Here is a 16606-nt window from a genome sequence, read left to right on the forward strand (position 1 = left end):
ACGCAATAATTAATAATAATGCTGATTAAAAATTAAAATATAATCTAAGTATAATAACAAATATTTCGTCATAAATGCATAGCAAGTTGCTACACATTTCCTACGCAATAAATTTTCCATCACAAATGCGTAGCAAGTTGCTACACATTTCCTACGGATGAATGAAAATGAGATGAATGAAAGGATAGGGTGTATTTTCATCCGTTGATTTAAAAGGATGTGAGTAATGGATCACCCTAGGATTGTGATCCATGTGATGGCTGACCAAGCATTTTGATTGGCTCACGTGTTTACCACATGTGAATGCAGGTTCCATTTCCTACGCAATAATTGCGTAGCAAGTTGCTACACATTTTCTACGCAATAATTAAGAATATTATTAGTTAAGCTTTTTCCGTAGGAAATGCGTAGTAAATGTGTCAAAATTTGCGACACATTTTTTGCGTAGGAAATTTTCGTCATAAATGTGTAGGAAACGATATTATTTCTCACAGATTTGTGACGCAACTGTCAATTAATTAGGGTTTTCTTATTTTTCATCACAAATTTGTAAGAAACGATATTATTTTCCCTTATTTATTTGGCTAATATAAATATTTATTCGGTAAAGAATAATAATTAACCTTTTGTAGGTTATTTCTGACAGATTTGTGACGCAACTGTCAATTAATTAGGGTTTTCTTGTTTTTCGTCATGGATGCATCGAAAATTTGTAACAAAATCATGAAATTTTTTTTTGTAGGAAATTCGTCATAAAGGTGTTGTAATCTGTGACGAAAAAAATTGTGTAGGAAATTTCTGTAGCAAATTGTCCCCTTTTCTAGTAGTGCCTTTGGATGGTCTATTTAGTGTTGTTTTTCAAACCGTGATTTAAACTTTGCAATATTAATCACTATTTTAATATAAACGGATAATCTTTTTACAGATAATAAAAATATGTTTTACATGGCATTTTAATGTTATTTTTGTACTTTTCCCACTCAACACAAAAAGAGTAAGTAAAATTAAAATAACTGATATATTTTAAAAGGGCTTAGAGTTAGACAATGTTGAGAAATTTCAACTTTGTACTCGTAAGCTTAAAGACTACATTATTTGAAATGGTCTTCATATCAATCTCTTTTTAGGCTAAATTCTTGCATTAGTTCAAGTAAACTTTTACAATCAAGTTATTTTTCACGAAACTCACAAACCAGGAGACTTAACTATTTGAATCATACTCGGAAAATTATTCTGAACCAAATTTGAAGAAAGAGTTCAAATCTGGGCTCCAAATATTTGAATCGGTTCGTGAACCGAGTTTGAATCTATGAATTTCCCAGAATTAGTTATTCGAATTATATATTATTTTTTTGTTTGTATAAAAACTACATACACTTTAATTTTTTTATATATATATTATTTTAGAGGGTCGTTTGAGGCAATCCAAATATAACCCTTAAATTAAACTTGTTAACTAGATCAACATAACGAACCATTTATTAAATGAGTTAAGCATCACAAAATCCAATTATATTCGTGTCAAATGTCGAGTTAATAAAAGAAACTCCTTAAACTCGCGGGCCACCAATACACTCCCAACGAGCGAGTACAAGGTAAAAGCACAACTCACACAATTGCTTTTGAATCTTTTTAAATTAAGAATATATTTGTATGGAAGGTAAAAGACTTCATTAAATCCACATCAAACATTTCACAAATTAATGTATCTTAAGGAATATAAGTTAATCTTCATGCATGGCTCATGCATTTGATAACTATATTCCATTTTATTCTTTTCAACTTCACAAACTTCAACAATACAATGCTCATAAACACTTGTCATTATATCACTTACCAACTGGAAAACTCATACACTCACACTATCATATCTTGCTTCTTCCAGCCCAAATTCAACCAATCACAACCTTGCATGCCACTTTCTTTGTATCTTTTGCCTTCTACAGTTCCAGCACCAGGTCTGCATGAAATAGCAATCATATGTCATGAACAATAAGAAAATATAACATTGTTGTTGGTTGGAGTATTAACATATGGATGTTCATTCAATACATAACTAGTTTTAGATAGAAAACTGCGAGAACCATATAAACACGTGTACCTATTGCTTTAACTGTTATATTTAACCTGGTTTTTACACTTCTATACTTAAAATCGATTATGTGATGAATGAACCCATATATATACATAAATGGACACGTTCTTTTCAAAACCAATTCTATGTTAAGAACCGCGACAACTGCATAAAACACTTGTATGTAGTGCATTGATAGTTTAGTGAGATACGGGGTAGTAGGTTATGTAACCACATTCTATATCACTTAAAGCAAAAGATACAAGTGCATTAGGTGGTTCTAACAGTTCTCAAAGTAACTATGGTTCTGAAATGCATGCCCCTCTATAAATATACATATATGTGTGTGTGTGTGTGTGTGTGTGTGTGTGTGTGTTTATGAGATGATAGATGGTGGATGTTTGCATGCTTACAATCAGCATCTGAATTAATCCAGCATTCTCTATTCCCATCTGAATCATTCATACAACAGTCAGAGGGCATGTGGCTGCTAGTGCAGTTTGTACCCTTTTTAGGAAATAGTTTATCATCTTCAAACAACATTTGATTTTTGTTTTTATACTCCTGAACAAAGTTGCCCTCTGTAGCATGTTTCAAATGATTTTCAGACTTGGGTTCAACAGCTACTCCTTCAGGGTGAACTTTCCTATGAAACATTTGCAAAATCTGCATGTATGTTCCACATAACATGTTAGAATACTTAAGTAAATATATCTAGGACTGTAAACGAGCCAAGCTGCTAGTGAGCTACTCGAAATTGGCTTGCTAAAAAACTCAAATAGAGACGAGTTTAAACGAGCTCGAGCCAAGCCTAAACGAACTCGTGCCCGAGTCTGAGCCTAAAAGTAGGTTTGCTTGATAAACAAGCCTGGGCTCGAGTTTCACTTATCGAGCTCGAGCTCGCTTGCGAGAATAAACAAGCCTAATATTTTTATATTTTTTAAATATATATTTATATAACAATTATTTTTATAAATAAAATCATGATACAAAATAACTAACAAATATTATGTTATATACAAAAGTTATGATCAATATATTAAAAAATAATTAAACTTGTATATAAATTACTTAATAAATATTAAACAAGCCGAACACAAACTTGAAAAACTACTCACGAGCCGAGCTCCAGCTCAAGCTCTCGTAAGTTAAATGCGCAGAGCTCGGCTCGGCTCGTTTACACCCTATAAAGATCGGTGTAACTTGCAAGTCAAGAAAACATTATACGCGTATACCTTTCGCGGTTTTTTATCAGCTGAGGAGTGCTTAGATGAAGAATAATGTGTTCTTCCTTTCAGTATCTTCTTCATCAAACAAACAGCAGACTTTTCAGTTTCTTTCTCTTTTATCTTTTCAGTTTTGTTAACTTTACCTCCAGTAGTAACTTCCTCAACTGTTTTAGTTCTCTGAAACAGCTCTCCAAGTGATGTTCTATGCTCCTTTTCTTTCTTAACCGTCACTGTCTCGGACAGTTCAATTACCGAACCAAACAGATAATCTTGAAGCGGACAAACAACCGCTGCATTTTCCTTTCCTTCGGGTTCTAAAACCTTCTCTAACTCATCATTAATGAGCTTCAGTTCATTCTCCATTGCTTCGGGTTCTAGGACCACCATATCGTTCTCAATGTAGGTGGCAAACGTCGGTGTTTTTGGTTCGTTAGTGACGGTTTCTGCAGCTAGAGTTCCTATTGCAAGGAACCCGTGAAAAAGTTCAGAGAAAACCGCAGCTGATTCTTCTTCTTCTGCTGCTGTTTGTTTTGCAGTCTCTATGCATGTGAATGATTTACGAAACTGCACTTCTCGTTGCGGTTTGCTTGAAGTCTTTGCGTAAAAGTTCGATTTGGGATAGTATTGTAGGTCGTGATCGAGTGATGGTTGTCCTGGAAGACATGAACAGGAGTTTCCTGCTCATCGGTTATAGAATACTGTCTCGTTAAGTTAAGGAAATAGGCGATAGATGGGCGGGTAACGGGTTGGGTTGATTGGGCAACAGGTCACAATGGGTTCGCGTTAAAACGGGTCATTTTCAATATTTTTTTTAGAATTTCAAGAGGGTATTTACAAGAAAATAGTATTGCAACAACAACAGTCTTAATATTTGAATAAAAAATATTTTGGATAATTAATGTATAGATTGAAAAGGGACTTTGGGCGACTTTAAACCCATTTGACGCGTAACTTCTTTGTTCTAACCAAGTTGATATACACAACCCAAATCCACCCATTTATAAGTAAATAAGTTGAAACTGTCACCTCTAAATAAATATGTTAATAGAAAAAAGTGGGCGGAGACTTATATTTGAGTAATTAGAGTAAATTACTTTTGAGTTCATGTGTTTTAGTGGTTTTAACCACTTGAATTCAAAATTAAAAAGTTTAACGCCCTGAGTCTCTAGCCATTTATTTTATAACGTTTTGACTCCAATTTTGTTCATTTTATAACAGTTTGAGTCCAATTTTGTTAAAAAAAAAAATTGGACTTAAGAGGACTCAAATGGTTATAAAAAAGTGTCTAGGGACTCAGGGCGTTAACATTTTGATTTTGGACTTAAATGGTTAAAACCACTAAAACACAATGACTCAAAAACTAATTTACTCCTTATATTATTAGCTCATTTCCTTATATATTAGTAGTTTAGTACTGTATTATCTAAGACTTATATAAGAGTTACATAATTTGAAATTGTTTTATAACTTGTAACTTGATGCTTTTATATAAAAAACATACAAAATCATCAAAAATGAGAAAAACGAGTCAACTTCTCGAGCCATGAGTTGGCTCGAGTTGCCAAATTCGGGTAGAACGGGAGATAAATACGTACTTGGAGCAAATTCGGTAGGAGGATCATTGTTTGTCTGCCTAAACTTGTGTTGCATCCAATCAAGTAACTGAAACAAAGATAGTCAAGCATGTTATCTTTATAACAAATTTATTTTCCAAAAATGTAAACATTACCTTCATTTTCAAGCAGAGATCAGTGAGTAGTCAGATCTATGATAATGAGAAATAAGATGAGAGGTTCTTATTTAATTCTGATATTTAATAGGCTCATGAAGTTCCAATTCATGGCTTTTAGACAAGAACATAGAGAAAATACCAAACCTTAGGGGGTGGATACATGTGCAAAGATCAAATAATTTGGTTAGCTGGTCAATAGTTAATCAGCTTTACTTTATTATTTGGCACATTATGTGATGTGTTTCAGTATACATGCATTTGTAAGGTGTCCATAGGTTACATGCAGCTGCCTTGGGTGTTTTTAAAGACTTGTTTGGGATGGAGAGTTAAAGGGTAAAATAAGCTTATTATAAATAGTTTATTTTAAGGATAGGGTTGTAGCCGAGCCAAACTTGAGTTGGCTAGGCTTGACCTTAGCTCATTTAACTTAAGAGAGTTGGAGCTCGGCTCGTGAGTAATTTTTCAAGTTCAAACTCGACTAAGGCCTAACTTGTTTATCATGTTTTTATTAGTTACTTAAAATAATATACAAATAAAATTATTTTAATACATATTTATTAGTTTACTAGCATATATATAACAAAATATATCATATAAATATATATTCGTTATATTTAATATACATTACTATATTTAAACAAATAATAAGCTCGTTTAATTCACGAGCCTAGTCATGCTCGGTATATGAAACTGGGGCTCAAGCTCATTACTAAATGGGCTCTAATTCTAGGCTTGAGCTCGTTGAAGCTCGATTCGGTTTGAGCTATTAACAAGTTGGCTAATTCTACCCTAAGAGAACGCTTGTACCGCTAAGCATAAGTTGTATTATAGGCAATCGCAAATGCGCCCTAAGACTAGCAAGATCTCAAGATTAATATAAAAAAGAAGCTAATCATGAGGAGATAATTATAGTATTATTAGATATTTAGGTTTGTCTAATGTATTTGGAGTTAATGTAAAAAAACATTTCATGAATATTACATTAGTATAAATGAAAGGGTCTCTATGATTGGAATTATTAGCTTGATAGTAACATGACTAATTAATTAAATATTCTACTCTATCCTTATGGTTCACTGTTTCAATATACATACTAGTTTGGATGCATTTAATGTTGAACAGTTTTGTCACATCAAGCATGGTCCTACTTCTACATATATAAATGCATAATTTTACTTTGTTTACACATAAATTAAGAAGAACAATACAATTCAATATGGATCAATACATTACCTTTATTAAGGGGTTGTTTAGCAATTTCTGAATGGTTAAGTGTTGAATGAGTAAAAGGTCTGAACCATTAAGTGTTGAACCAGTAAGAGGTCTGAACCATTAAGAGCCAGTATAATACTTAACCATTCAGAGACAAATGTCTGACCAATTCAGATTACAGCCATTCAGACTCAGTATAATGCTTAACCATTTAGAGGCAAATGTATGAACCATGGAGACATTAGCTCGCGAAACAAACAATTTGAACCATTAGGTGTTGAACGAGGTCTGAACCATTAAAAACATCATTAAGAGGTAAACAAAAAGCCCCTAACAAGGTTATGAATCTGAGAATAGGCTGGTATCTCCTATTTATTCACTGATACACTTCTATAATATTCAACTTTATAAACAAGTTGTTGATGTTCTTGGTGGTTACAGCTACCAATATGTTATACTTTTTAAGAAGGGTTGGGCAGGTTGTACTACACATCTGGTAGGGTTTTTAGAAACACTTTTTACAATCTACTACTTCTAATAAAGTAAAATAATGTTTAGCCACTTGTCATTAGCTTAAACCAATACTTGTCATGTGGCATTTGATTAATACCTCATTTTCTCAAATGACCGCCAAAACACAACATCTCTCACACCTTTTTTATTTTCCTTCTTCTTTCTTTAACATAATTACTGTTCACCGTTTCACACAATCAACTCTTCATCTTCACTCCAATCTTCTTCCAAGAATACCATCGGTTTCCATATAACAATGAATTATTTCACTGGATCTACGTATCTAGATGGTTCTACGTTCTTCATCGTCTTCATCTACTTCTTCTTTTTCTTGATTCGATTTCAGAATTTCGAATATCGATCTACAAATCTGTAAGTTGTTTTTTGTTAAATTCCTTCTTTAATCATTATTCATGTGTTCCTTCGTTTAATTACTGTGTTAAAACTATGTTTATGGTGATTTAACCCTAAATCCGATTTTCATTGAAAATCTGTTGATTTTGGGTTTTTAATATTATGTTTTTGTTATAGAATATGATGTTTATGCAAAACCCTAAAACCGATTTTCATGTATAATATTGTTTATTTCTCATTTTTATTTATTCTATCAAGTATATACGAAACCATAGATCCGATTGTTATGGAATATCTTTGTTAGGTTTTATTTTAATTGATGTCTAATAAGTTTTATATGATTGTGATGCTTAATAAGGTTTTGATTGTGATTCAAAACCCTAAATCCGATTGGGATTGAAAAATATGTTGATTATGGGGTTTTAATTTTATGGTTTTGTTAAAGAATAAGTTGATTATGCAAATCCCTAAAACCGATTTTGATGCAGAACATTTTTTTATTTCTAATGTTTATTTATTCTATCAAGTTTATACGAAACCATAGATCCGATTGTTATGGAATATCTATCTTAAGTTTTATTTAAACTGATGTAAAGTAAGTTTTATTTGATTATGATGCAAAATAAGTTTGTGATTGTGATGCAAAAGCCTAAATCTGATTGTGAGGGATTGTGAAGCAAAAGCCTAAATCTGTTTATTTTTGTGAGGGATTGTGATGCAAAAGCCTAATTCTGATTGTGATGCAAAATAAGTTTTATTTTATTTGATTTTGTATTCTATGAACCTCATTCATGTATATCATTGTAATGAATTATAGTTTTTTATTTGATATGATTCTGTTTATGTGTTTTCAATCTGATTTATTGGTTATGGTTATGGTTATGTTATACAAACCCTGATTCTGATTTTCATGGAAGATTCTGATTTTCATGGAAAATCTGATGATTTTGTTTTTATTTCACATGTTTATGTAATCTATGAACCTCCGTTTATATACTGTGTTAAAACTGATGAATGATTTTTCATGTTAATATTGGTTTTTTTTGTTTAACGATTTGATATTGTGATTGATCATCGGATTATGAGTGTTGTGTTTGTAATTTGTTGTTAGGCTAGATAAATTTGTGGAAATTTAGAAGTGTTTGGTTGTTTTTTATTTCATTATATTGTCGAATCTTTGCTCCGCCTTCCTATTGTTTTGTTTGAAGATTGATTGAATTTCATATGTGTTCTTGGAGTTTAATGGTTTGATCCTTGATGTATGACAATTTAATTTCGGATCATGATAACGGTTCGGTACTATCCATCAGTTTGTTACAAAATTATTATTGTTAATTATTATTTCTTTATTTAGAGGATAGATAATAACTTGATTTTAAATTCAAAAGTTTGATTTGGATGATAATATGGAAGTAAACGATTTGGAGTTAATAACATTAATTGAATTTCTTTTTTAGGTGGGTTCAATGTACCTAGAATCTTAGTTGTTTAAAATTTAAAATTTTATATATAATTTTGATTAAATTCTTCCAACATATTATAGTAATTTTAAATTTAGATTATATTTGACTTATTTTTAAATTAAGTTACCTGAAATAGAAATTGACTACATTCATTTTTTGTAATTGCTAATTATCCCCTAATTTTTAGTAACCTCTAATCAACAGTTATTGATTTCTAAATAACTAATTAGATTCAAACTATTCAACAATTATATTAAAAACATTTATTGATTGTTATTATATATGCTTTAAATCACTAAAATAATAGATACGAAATTGACTTTTGAACTTTCAGTGTATTTTAGATGATTATGTCCCTCAAGAAACTAGCATTTGTATGTTTTCAAATAGCGTTTTAATTATTAGAAGTCTGTTTAAAGAATATATTAATATTCTTAAAAACGTCAAAAAATGTGTTTTTAGTATTTTTTGGTTGATAATTTCCTTATTTAGATGATAGATAATAACTTGATTTAAAATTAAAAATTTTGATTTGGAGGATATTATGGAAGTAAATGATTTGGAGTTAATAACAATAATTGGATTTCCTTTTTAGGTGGGTTCAATGTATCTAGAAATGTTAGTGGTTTAAAATTTAAAATTTTATATATAATTTTGATTGAATTCTTCCAACATACTATAGTAATTTTAAATTTAATTTAATTATATTTGACTTATTTTTAAATAAAGTTACCTAAAATAGAAGTTGACTACATTCATTTTTTTATTTTTGTTAATTATCCTAGTTTTTAATAACCTCTAATCAACAATTATTGGTTTCTATATAACTAATTAGATTCAAATTATTCAACAATCATATTATAAACATTTATTGGTTGTTACCATATATGCTTTAAATCATTAAAATTATGGATACGGAATTGACTTTTGAACTTTCAGTGTATAAATTTAGATGATTATGTCCCTCAAGATGCTAGCATTTGTATGTTTTCTAATATCGTTTTAATTATTAGAAGTCTGTTTTAAGAATATATTAATACTCTTAAAAAACGTCAAAAATATGTTTTAGTATTTTTGGCTCATAATTCCTTATTTAGAGGATAGATAATAACTTGATTTTAAATTTAAAAAATTGATTTGGAGGATAATATGGAAGTAAATGATTTGGAGTTAATAACATGAATTGAATTTCCTTTTTAGTTTGATTCAATGTACCTAGACATGTTAGTGATTAAATTCTTATTTGTGTGTTTTTAATTACGGGAAATCTTGGTTTTTGAAATATGTTAATTCGTTTTTAGGAGTTTATGGATCAAAGTAGTTGGGTAAAAAGTCAATATGGATTCAGGCTTTCGATTCGGTTGACCTAAATCATTTTTAATTCAGTAGTATTTTCATTTGCTTGAATAAAATGATCTATGATGTTTTGGCATGTTTTCAGTATTTATATTATCTGTTTGACCCACTTATAAAGAAAACATAACATGAATCACAACCCAAACATAAAATCTATATAACCTTTGATACTATTATCTACAATTCTTGATTTTATGGCTTTTAAACGGGTGGCCATGAGGTATTATCATTTGTCATCTAAGGAATCTTATTTGAGTAGTAACATGCCAACTTCATTAATTTTCCACTTCAAATACTTGGCAATTTCTATGGTTTTTTGAGGTTTATTTGTTTTTAGTTCCAGGTTCTAATTTTATTTTTTCCTTCTATAAATCTATAATATGCAGGGCTGTAATCGTAATGAATGAAACATTAAAGCATGTCGAATGCTTGCCGACTCGGACATGCTTTGCCATGACGCAATATTGTGAAGGAACCGTTGACGCCATCAGGTGATTGTGCAATTTTGGGTGTGTCGTCGTTCCTTCACAGAATTTTGGATATGTATTTTTTTAGTTTTCTATCTTTTGAGTTTTTACTTGCAAGTCATTATTCTAATTCAAGATAATGTGAAACATTTTTGAGTTTTTCTTTGTCGTTCCTTTGTTAAGATAATCATAAACTTTATAGGTTTCATCATTTTTTTTAATTTTAAGAATTGTCTTTGTGTTGTCTTTCATCTTTTGCAACTTTTCATTTTCTTTAACACATCCAAACACGTCTTCCATGAAATCTTTGAACAGATTATCAGGACACTGGTATCAAAAGGCGCTGGATTTGAATCTTATGCAGGTTTTCTTTTGATGAGTTAGATATTTACATGATAAAAACCATGTATTTTACGGAAACAGACTGAATTAAAACTATATTGAAGCTTTGCAAATTTTTAGGCCCTTCAAAGTTGTTCATGTTCGTCAAAGCTCCTTTTTCTTTCAATATGTCCCTCCACTTTCTTCTGAAGCGTGATTATAGATTCAATAGAAAGGTAATGTTTAATTATCGGAACATTTTTATTTGAGCATGTTGATGGCTTCAAAATACCTATATTATTTTAAGTACTTTTAGAATGACCAGCTCTTGTTAAATTATTAAATCGTATCGAGTTTTCTTTACTAATGGTTCCTCTTATGAGCAACTTTACTAATAAGTGATAACATATATATTGTATATATTCATACAAATCTATAACCTAGAGCTTGATACTGGACGTTCATATTTATTTGGTTGTTATCTATTTTTTTTTTTTTTTGCCACATTTACAACTCCATCTAGAGTTTCAAGTTATAGTTGCTTTTAGAGGTTGCAAGATTAGTGGGATGGGTAATTAGTCAAAACGGGTAGTAGGTTTGGATCATATGTGATGCTGTCCTTTTACAACTCTATTTAGATTTACAGGCTACACTTGCATGTAGAGGTGGCAGGTTGGGTCACATGCTAAAACAATTAAATTTTAGTTGCTTAGGCAAAGCTTTTTAAAGGCGTTTGGAGGAAAGGATACTAGAGTTGACCAATCAAGTCAAGGTAAGACTAACAAATTTTATCAAGCTTGGATCTTTGACTACAACAAATGATCAGTTCGAAATAAAAGCAGCCTGATGTTTTCTAAATGTCGTTACAATTGATCATTTTATCTTAAGGTTCCTAATCGCTTAAATACACTAATTTACAATTTCTCCTATAAGTAATAAAAATTCTTCTTATTGTTGTGACCTTATAAACTCCATTTCCTTAGTCATGTCCTGAACAAAATGTAACTGAAATCTGTGGTATTGTTTTGCTTGGAGTGGTCTGAACCTTTGATCATATTTGCTTTATGCAGTAGCAGTTGATCTATGAAGGACTGGAGAGGCGAAAGATCGATTTTTTCAGCATTATTCCTATCGGCACCAAAACTGCCAAGGTATAGACCCACATTTAAAACATTCTCAAACTTACATTACTTCATTTATTACAATTTAGGAGTGTTTTGTTTGAAAAAAGACCAAGTTCTTATCAAATGGATATAAAACACAACCCAAATGGGTTTGAGTGAAGAGCCAAAAAGTCATGGCCCTTCAACTTTCAACATAAAGAAACTGAGTGTTGAAATAGAGTTTGTATACTAATAGTTTTTCATCCATATTTATAAACCTTTTTTAAATAAATAATGCACTAAGTGTGATAATTAAAGACAATATTATCACATTAATAACATGCATTTAGGAGTTTTATGCACAGTTATGATGAACCACAACTCAAATGGGGTTGAGTACCAGGTGAAAACGTTAAACAAGTCCTCTTAACACAACTTTTATTAAATAACCGGTGCAAAAAAGATTATTATTATTACAATAATAGTTGTAATTAACTACCTATTTGATCCGTTTGAGTAAGAGACAAATCACATGGTTTAGCGACTCATCTTTTGCTTATTCTAGCATCTGTCAATTTAGGAAAACCAAGATTGTGAAACATATTTTATTCCTGTTCTTTGTAGGTTATCGAGAAAGTTTTGCTAGCCCTCAATGGCACATTGAGCCAAATCGCCTTCCGTGTGACAACCATAGATGTCTCGGACTTGACCATGAGAATTGAAAGGTCGTCTACTTATGACTAGGACAAGGCCACCACAAGCAACTTTTGAAGGCTTGTAAAATGAAACTAATCAAATTATCTTTTATCCGTTATATAAGGTTTAATGTCGTCGGGAAAGGTGATTTGAGGATGGTTATACGAAGCCACTAGGTATTGTTTCTCGAATGGTTGGTCTGCTATGGTTCGTGATGTTGTTCTGGAGGATAAAGATGTTATTGTTTTCCATGTTGTTGATGCTCAGATGCTAAAGTTCACTCGTTTTAAGGCTGATTGTCTTTCCGGTGTTAAAAACAAGTTTTTTTTTGTAGAGATGTTATTTCCCGAGAACGGTAACTAATTTATACCTTACTACTTAGGATGAAGAACCAACTGACCTTTTTATTAACGATTGCATTTATTCTTTATTTAGTGGTTGCCGAAAGAGTTTATGAACAGGTATTTCAAAGCCGACACTTTGGACGATAACTTTACAATTCGTTTTGGAGGTACGTACATGTGGAATGTCAAAGTGGATAGGCTCCGGGGATCGAACTACTTCATTCAAGAGTTCTCACAAATCAACAAAGAACTTCATCTCATATCAGGTGATGTAATCGTTTTTGAGTTGGTTGCGAGACGTATTTCAACATTCTGGTTTTCCGTCCTAATGGAATATAGTCTGTTGTTCCCGAGGTTGCCAATAGTGTTGGTGTTGAAGAAGAGGAAGACACATAACAAATGGATGTTAGTGAAGCTTTGTTATTAGACGGCGAAAATCAAGACATAGAAGATGACATTGTAGACGTTGAACATGATGTGCCAGTCATTGTAGCGGATCCTTCGTTGGAACAAGACTTTGTTGACGTTCCACATATTCCGGCCGTTGTTCATCAAGCCAACCAATACGAACTAACATGGTGTCCATCTTTTCGTTTTGTAAGTTTTTCATACTCTAAATGCTTTATTTTAATATTATGTAACGCTTTGAAGTTTGTATTTTGTTTATGTCACACCCCAACCAATGGTGGAAACATCGGGATGAGACGAAGTGTGAAGATTGCTCGAGACATCATAACGCTAATGATTGCGACAAGTATTTAAATAATCCGATTTCATTTCATAAGATAAATTGTCAACATTACAAGAAATTCAAATACAACAAGTTTAACAAAATAACATGACAACATAACAAAAATTGATACAATATATAAAACCCTAACGTCTATATGTGTATCTAGGCATCAACGCTACTTCTTTTCTTAGCATCTTTGTAACACCCCCAAAATTCCACCTGCGGAAACCCCGCGAGGCGTGTTACGCATCAGAGTTCGAGCCACCAATCACATTGAACCAATAAATATTTAAATAAGTCATGACATTAATTACTAAAATAAGATGTCAACATGTTATCAATTCTCAAAAGTTGTGTAGCGGAAGCATGTAATCGTTTCATAATAATAACCAAAATCCATGCATTGTTTATAAGTGAATCCAAGAGTCTCGATCCATGACCACTCCAGCACTCCCAGATAGCAAGTCCATGTTCCAAACGTTAATGACCTACAAGCATGCAAACAAGTGTGTCAGACTACGCTGGTGAGTTCAAGGTTTTGTTAACGTGTTGAGTTACCAGACGTATGTTAATGCGATTCAATGTTGCGTTACGATGTTGCTCATGTTAGATACCCTAGGGAGTGTGCCCATGTGTATCCGGGGAGTGGGTACCCCTTATCGACCGATTGCTATGTTGCCTTCGTTAGATACCCTAGGGAGTGTGCCCATATGTATCCGAGGAGTGTGCCTCTAACAACCATAACCCTATCCAAATAATTAGTTCACGCCCGTCCTTACGGCCCGGTGTGAGGTTTCCCACCTAATAGCACTATCAACTAATCACCCCCATTGCCCTCCAGGCAATAACCAAAACCGATTAAGTTGTTTACCCAATGTTTCCCTTCCAAATGTTTACCCGTTGTCCCAAACCACCGGGACGCATGCTTGAGAAAATGCAATGAACTCACCTTTGATTGCTCGGTATGTAATGTTACTTGTTCCATATTAATCAACCAATCCTAATGTGGTTACCAACAATCAGTTTGTGCATAGTACTTCAAGTTCACATTTTTAAATGTATTCTAACAATAAAGTCAAGTGTGCACATTTCAAGTTAATCAGCCCAAGCTTATGACATTTGTCCACCTTCAATCAGTTTGTTCACAAGTACTTTTATCACGTAAATAACATCTTGCAGAGTACACGCATAATCTCATCATACATCTTAGACAATTAGCACATGCATAATGATTTATCTCATAGCTTCACAATGCATAACATAACTTTCATCACCTAATGGTTCCCCACCACTGTTTGGGTTACGCACCCCATAACCCATTCCTACCTTGCCTACACCACAAACAATCCATTAAGATTCTCTCCATAGTGCACGGCCTAACTGATTTCCGGCCCAATCAACGTGTGTAACTCGGTCCCCTTGGTGCGACCTGTGTTCTATTCGTGGCCTATAACTACCGGACGGTTCCTAATATGTGCGGCCTAACACAAGTGTAGGCCCAAAGTAGCGTGCAACACTTGAATGGATGTGCAATTCGTTTCCGATGTTCAACTTAATACCGATAACCCATTACCGATCCAATCAAACAGATTAATTAGCCGATTAATGTCATTACCTCACATGACCCTAATTGTCGTCTAATTATTAATGATAATTAACACGTAATCATCATCTCAATGAATCAAACAGTATGATTATCGCAACATAAATTCATTATATGATCATCAACCAGAGTCGGCATTCCTAAACCTAATATCCAGTTGAATCGAGTAGCACCACATGAATAAACTATGCAGCCTAGTTCACTTTCATTACTAGTTCACAACATGACACTTAATCACCATTTATTACATTAATCAGTAACTCATTATCAATCAGTTGGACACAAAACATTGCATCATGAGTTTGTCTAATATGCACATACTTCTTCGATTCCAATTCCTACAATCTACCATGCTTTCTATTAATTTCCATGCATGATTAACTTCCCAAGATGATTCATACGGACCCGAACAACGAAAACACAATCACATATAGTTCACAGTAATTAAATTAACACAAGAGAAACCATCATTCTTATGTCATACCATAACTAGTTCTTTGTTGAATTTAAATAATACCCCAAACCCCATGTGCACATATCATAAACCAACGTGATTCTTTGCATACTAATATTTCATATAATATTTCGATAATATTCCATACCATAATATTCTTTGCATGAATTGCAACACAAGATAACTCAGAACATACGCATAAAAACTTGACATAAATTGCATGATCACGTAACGAACATACTAACCCGTTTCAAGACGTAAAAGAGAGTGCTAGGACCAAGAAAGAGGCTTCAAACGGAGGGAAAAGGGCTGTCGATGCTTCCAGGGACCAAGAGAATGCTAGGGTTTGCAAAGATTTGCAATTAAAGATGATATGTACTACCTAATACATATACGTGTGACACCACAATGGGTTTGGGTTTGGGTCCGGTTGGGTTTAAGGGTTTTGGGCCCGAAGGAATTGGGTTTCGAGAAAGCTAGGCCGGGTACGGTGTGCATGATAATCACAATGTGGTTTCTAGTGAGGTGCAAGATAATATAATATCTCCAGCCCCAGTGTCTACGAATTTCAAAACCAAACAATCAGATGCTTTCCTTTTTATCTTATCATGGAATGAATTAATTCCAACTTTCAACCACTTGGCATTAATAGTCCCCCATCTTTGATAAACTAATTTTAAATAGCTTTCAACCTTTTGCACTTTAGTCCCTTGAGTTTATAAAATAGAGATAGAGTAGTCAAGCACATTTAACACGTTTAACATATCATACATCTAACTATAACGTAGACTGTGACGTAGAAAATAATAATGAACCGATGGTCACTAAACTAGACGACACTAACGTTGAGAGTTCAGGTTGTCACATCATCCCCAACTCGAAAGAAATTTCGTCCCGAAATTTGATAAGTAAGCACAGAAGATGAGGTTATGAATCAAGATTATTGCGGATT

At 32.7% G+C, this 16606-nt stretch overlaps 1 protein-coding gene across 1 annotated transcript; it reads right to left on the minus strand.

Annotated features, from left to right (window-relative positions):
• Positions 1 to 1927: 1927 nt before the first annotated feature.
• On the minus strand, positions 1928 to 5322 carry LOC110871792 (protein LAZY 1). Its single transcript, XM_035976353.1, has 6 exons — positions 5180 to 5322; positions 5033 to 5068; positions 4899 to 4965; positions 3310 to 3980; positions 2488 to 2740; positions 1928 to 1960 (listed from the first exon to the last, which is right to left on the minus strand). The coding sequence occupies exons 2-6, from the start codon at positions 5036 to 5038 to the stop codon at positions 1941 to 1943; spliced, it is 1017 nt and encodes a 338-aa protein (XP_035832246.1). The 5' UTR covers positions 5039 to 5068; positions 5180 to 5322; the 3' UTR covers positions 1928 to 1940.
• Positions 5323 to 16606: the final 11284 nt, after the last annotated feature.

This window comes from Helianthus annuus, chromosome 8, assembly GCF_002127325.2.
Source record: "Helianthus annuus cultivar XRQ/B chromosome 8, HanXRQr2.0-SUNRISE, whole genome shotgun sequence".
In the NCBI taxonomy this organism is placed as follows: Eukaryota; Viridiplantae; Streptophyta; class Magnoliopsida; order Asterales; family Asteraceae; genus Helianthus; species Helianthus annuus.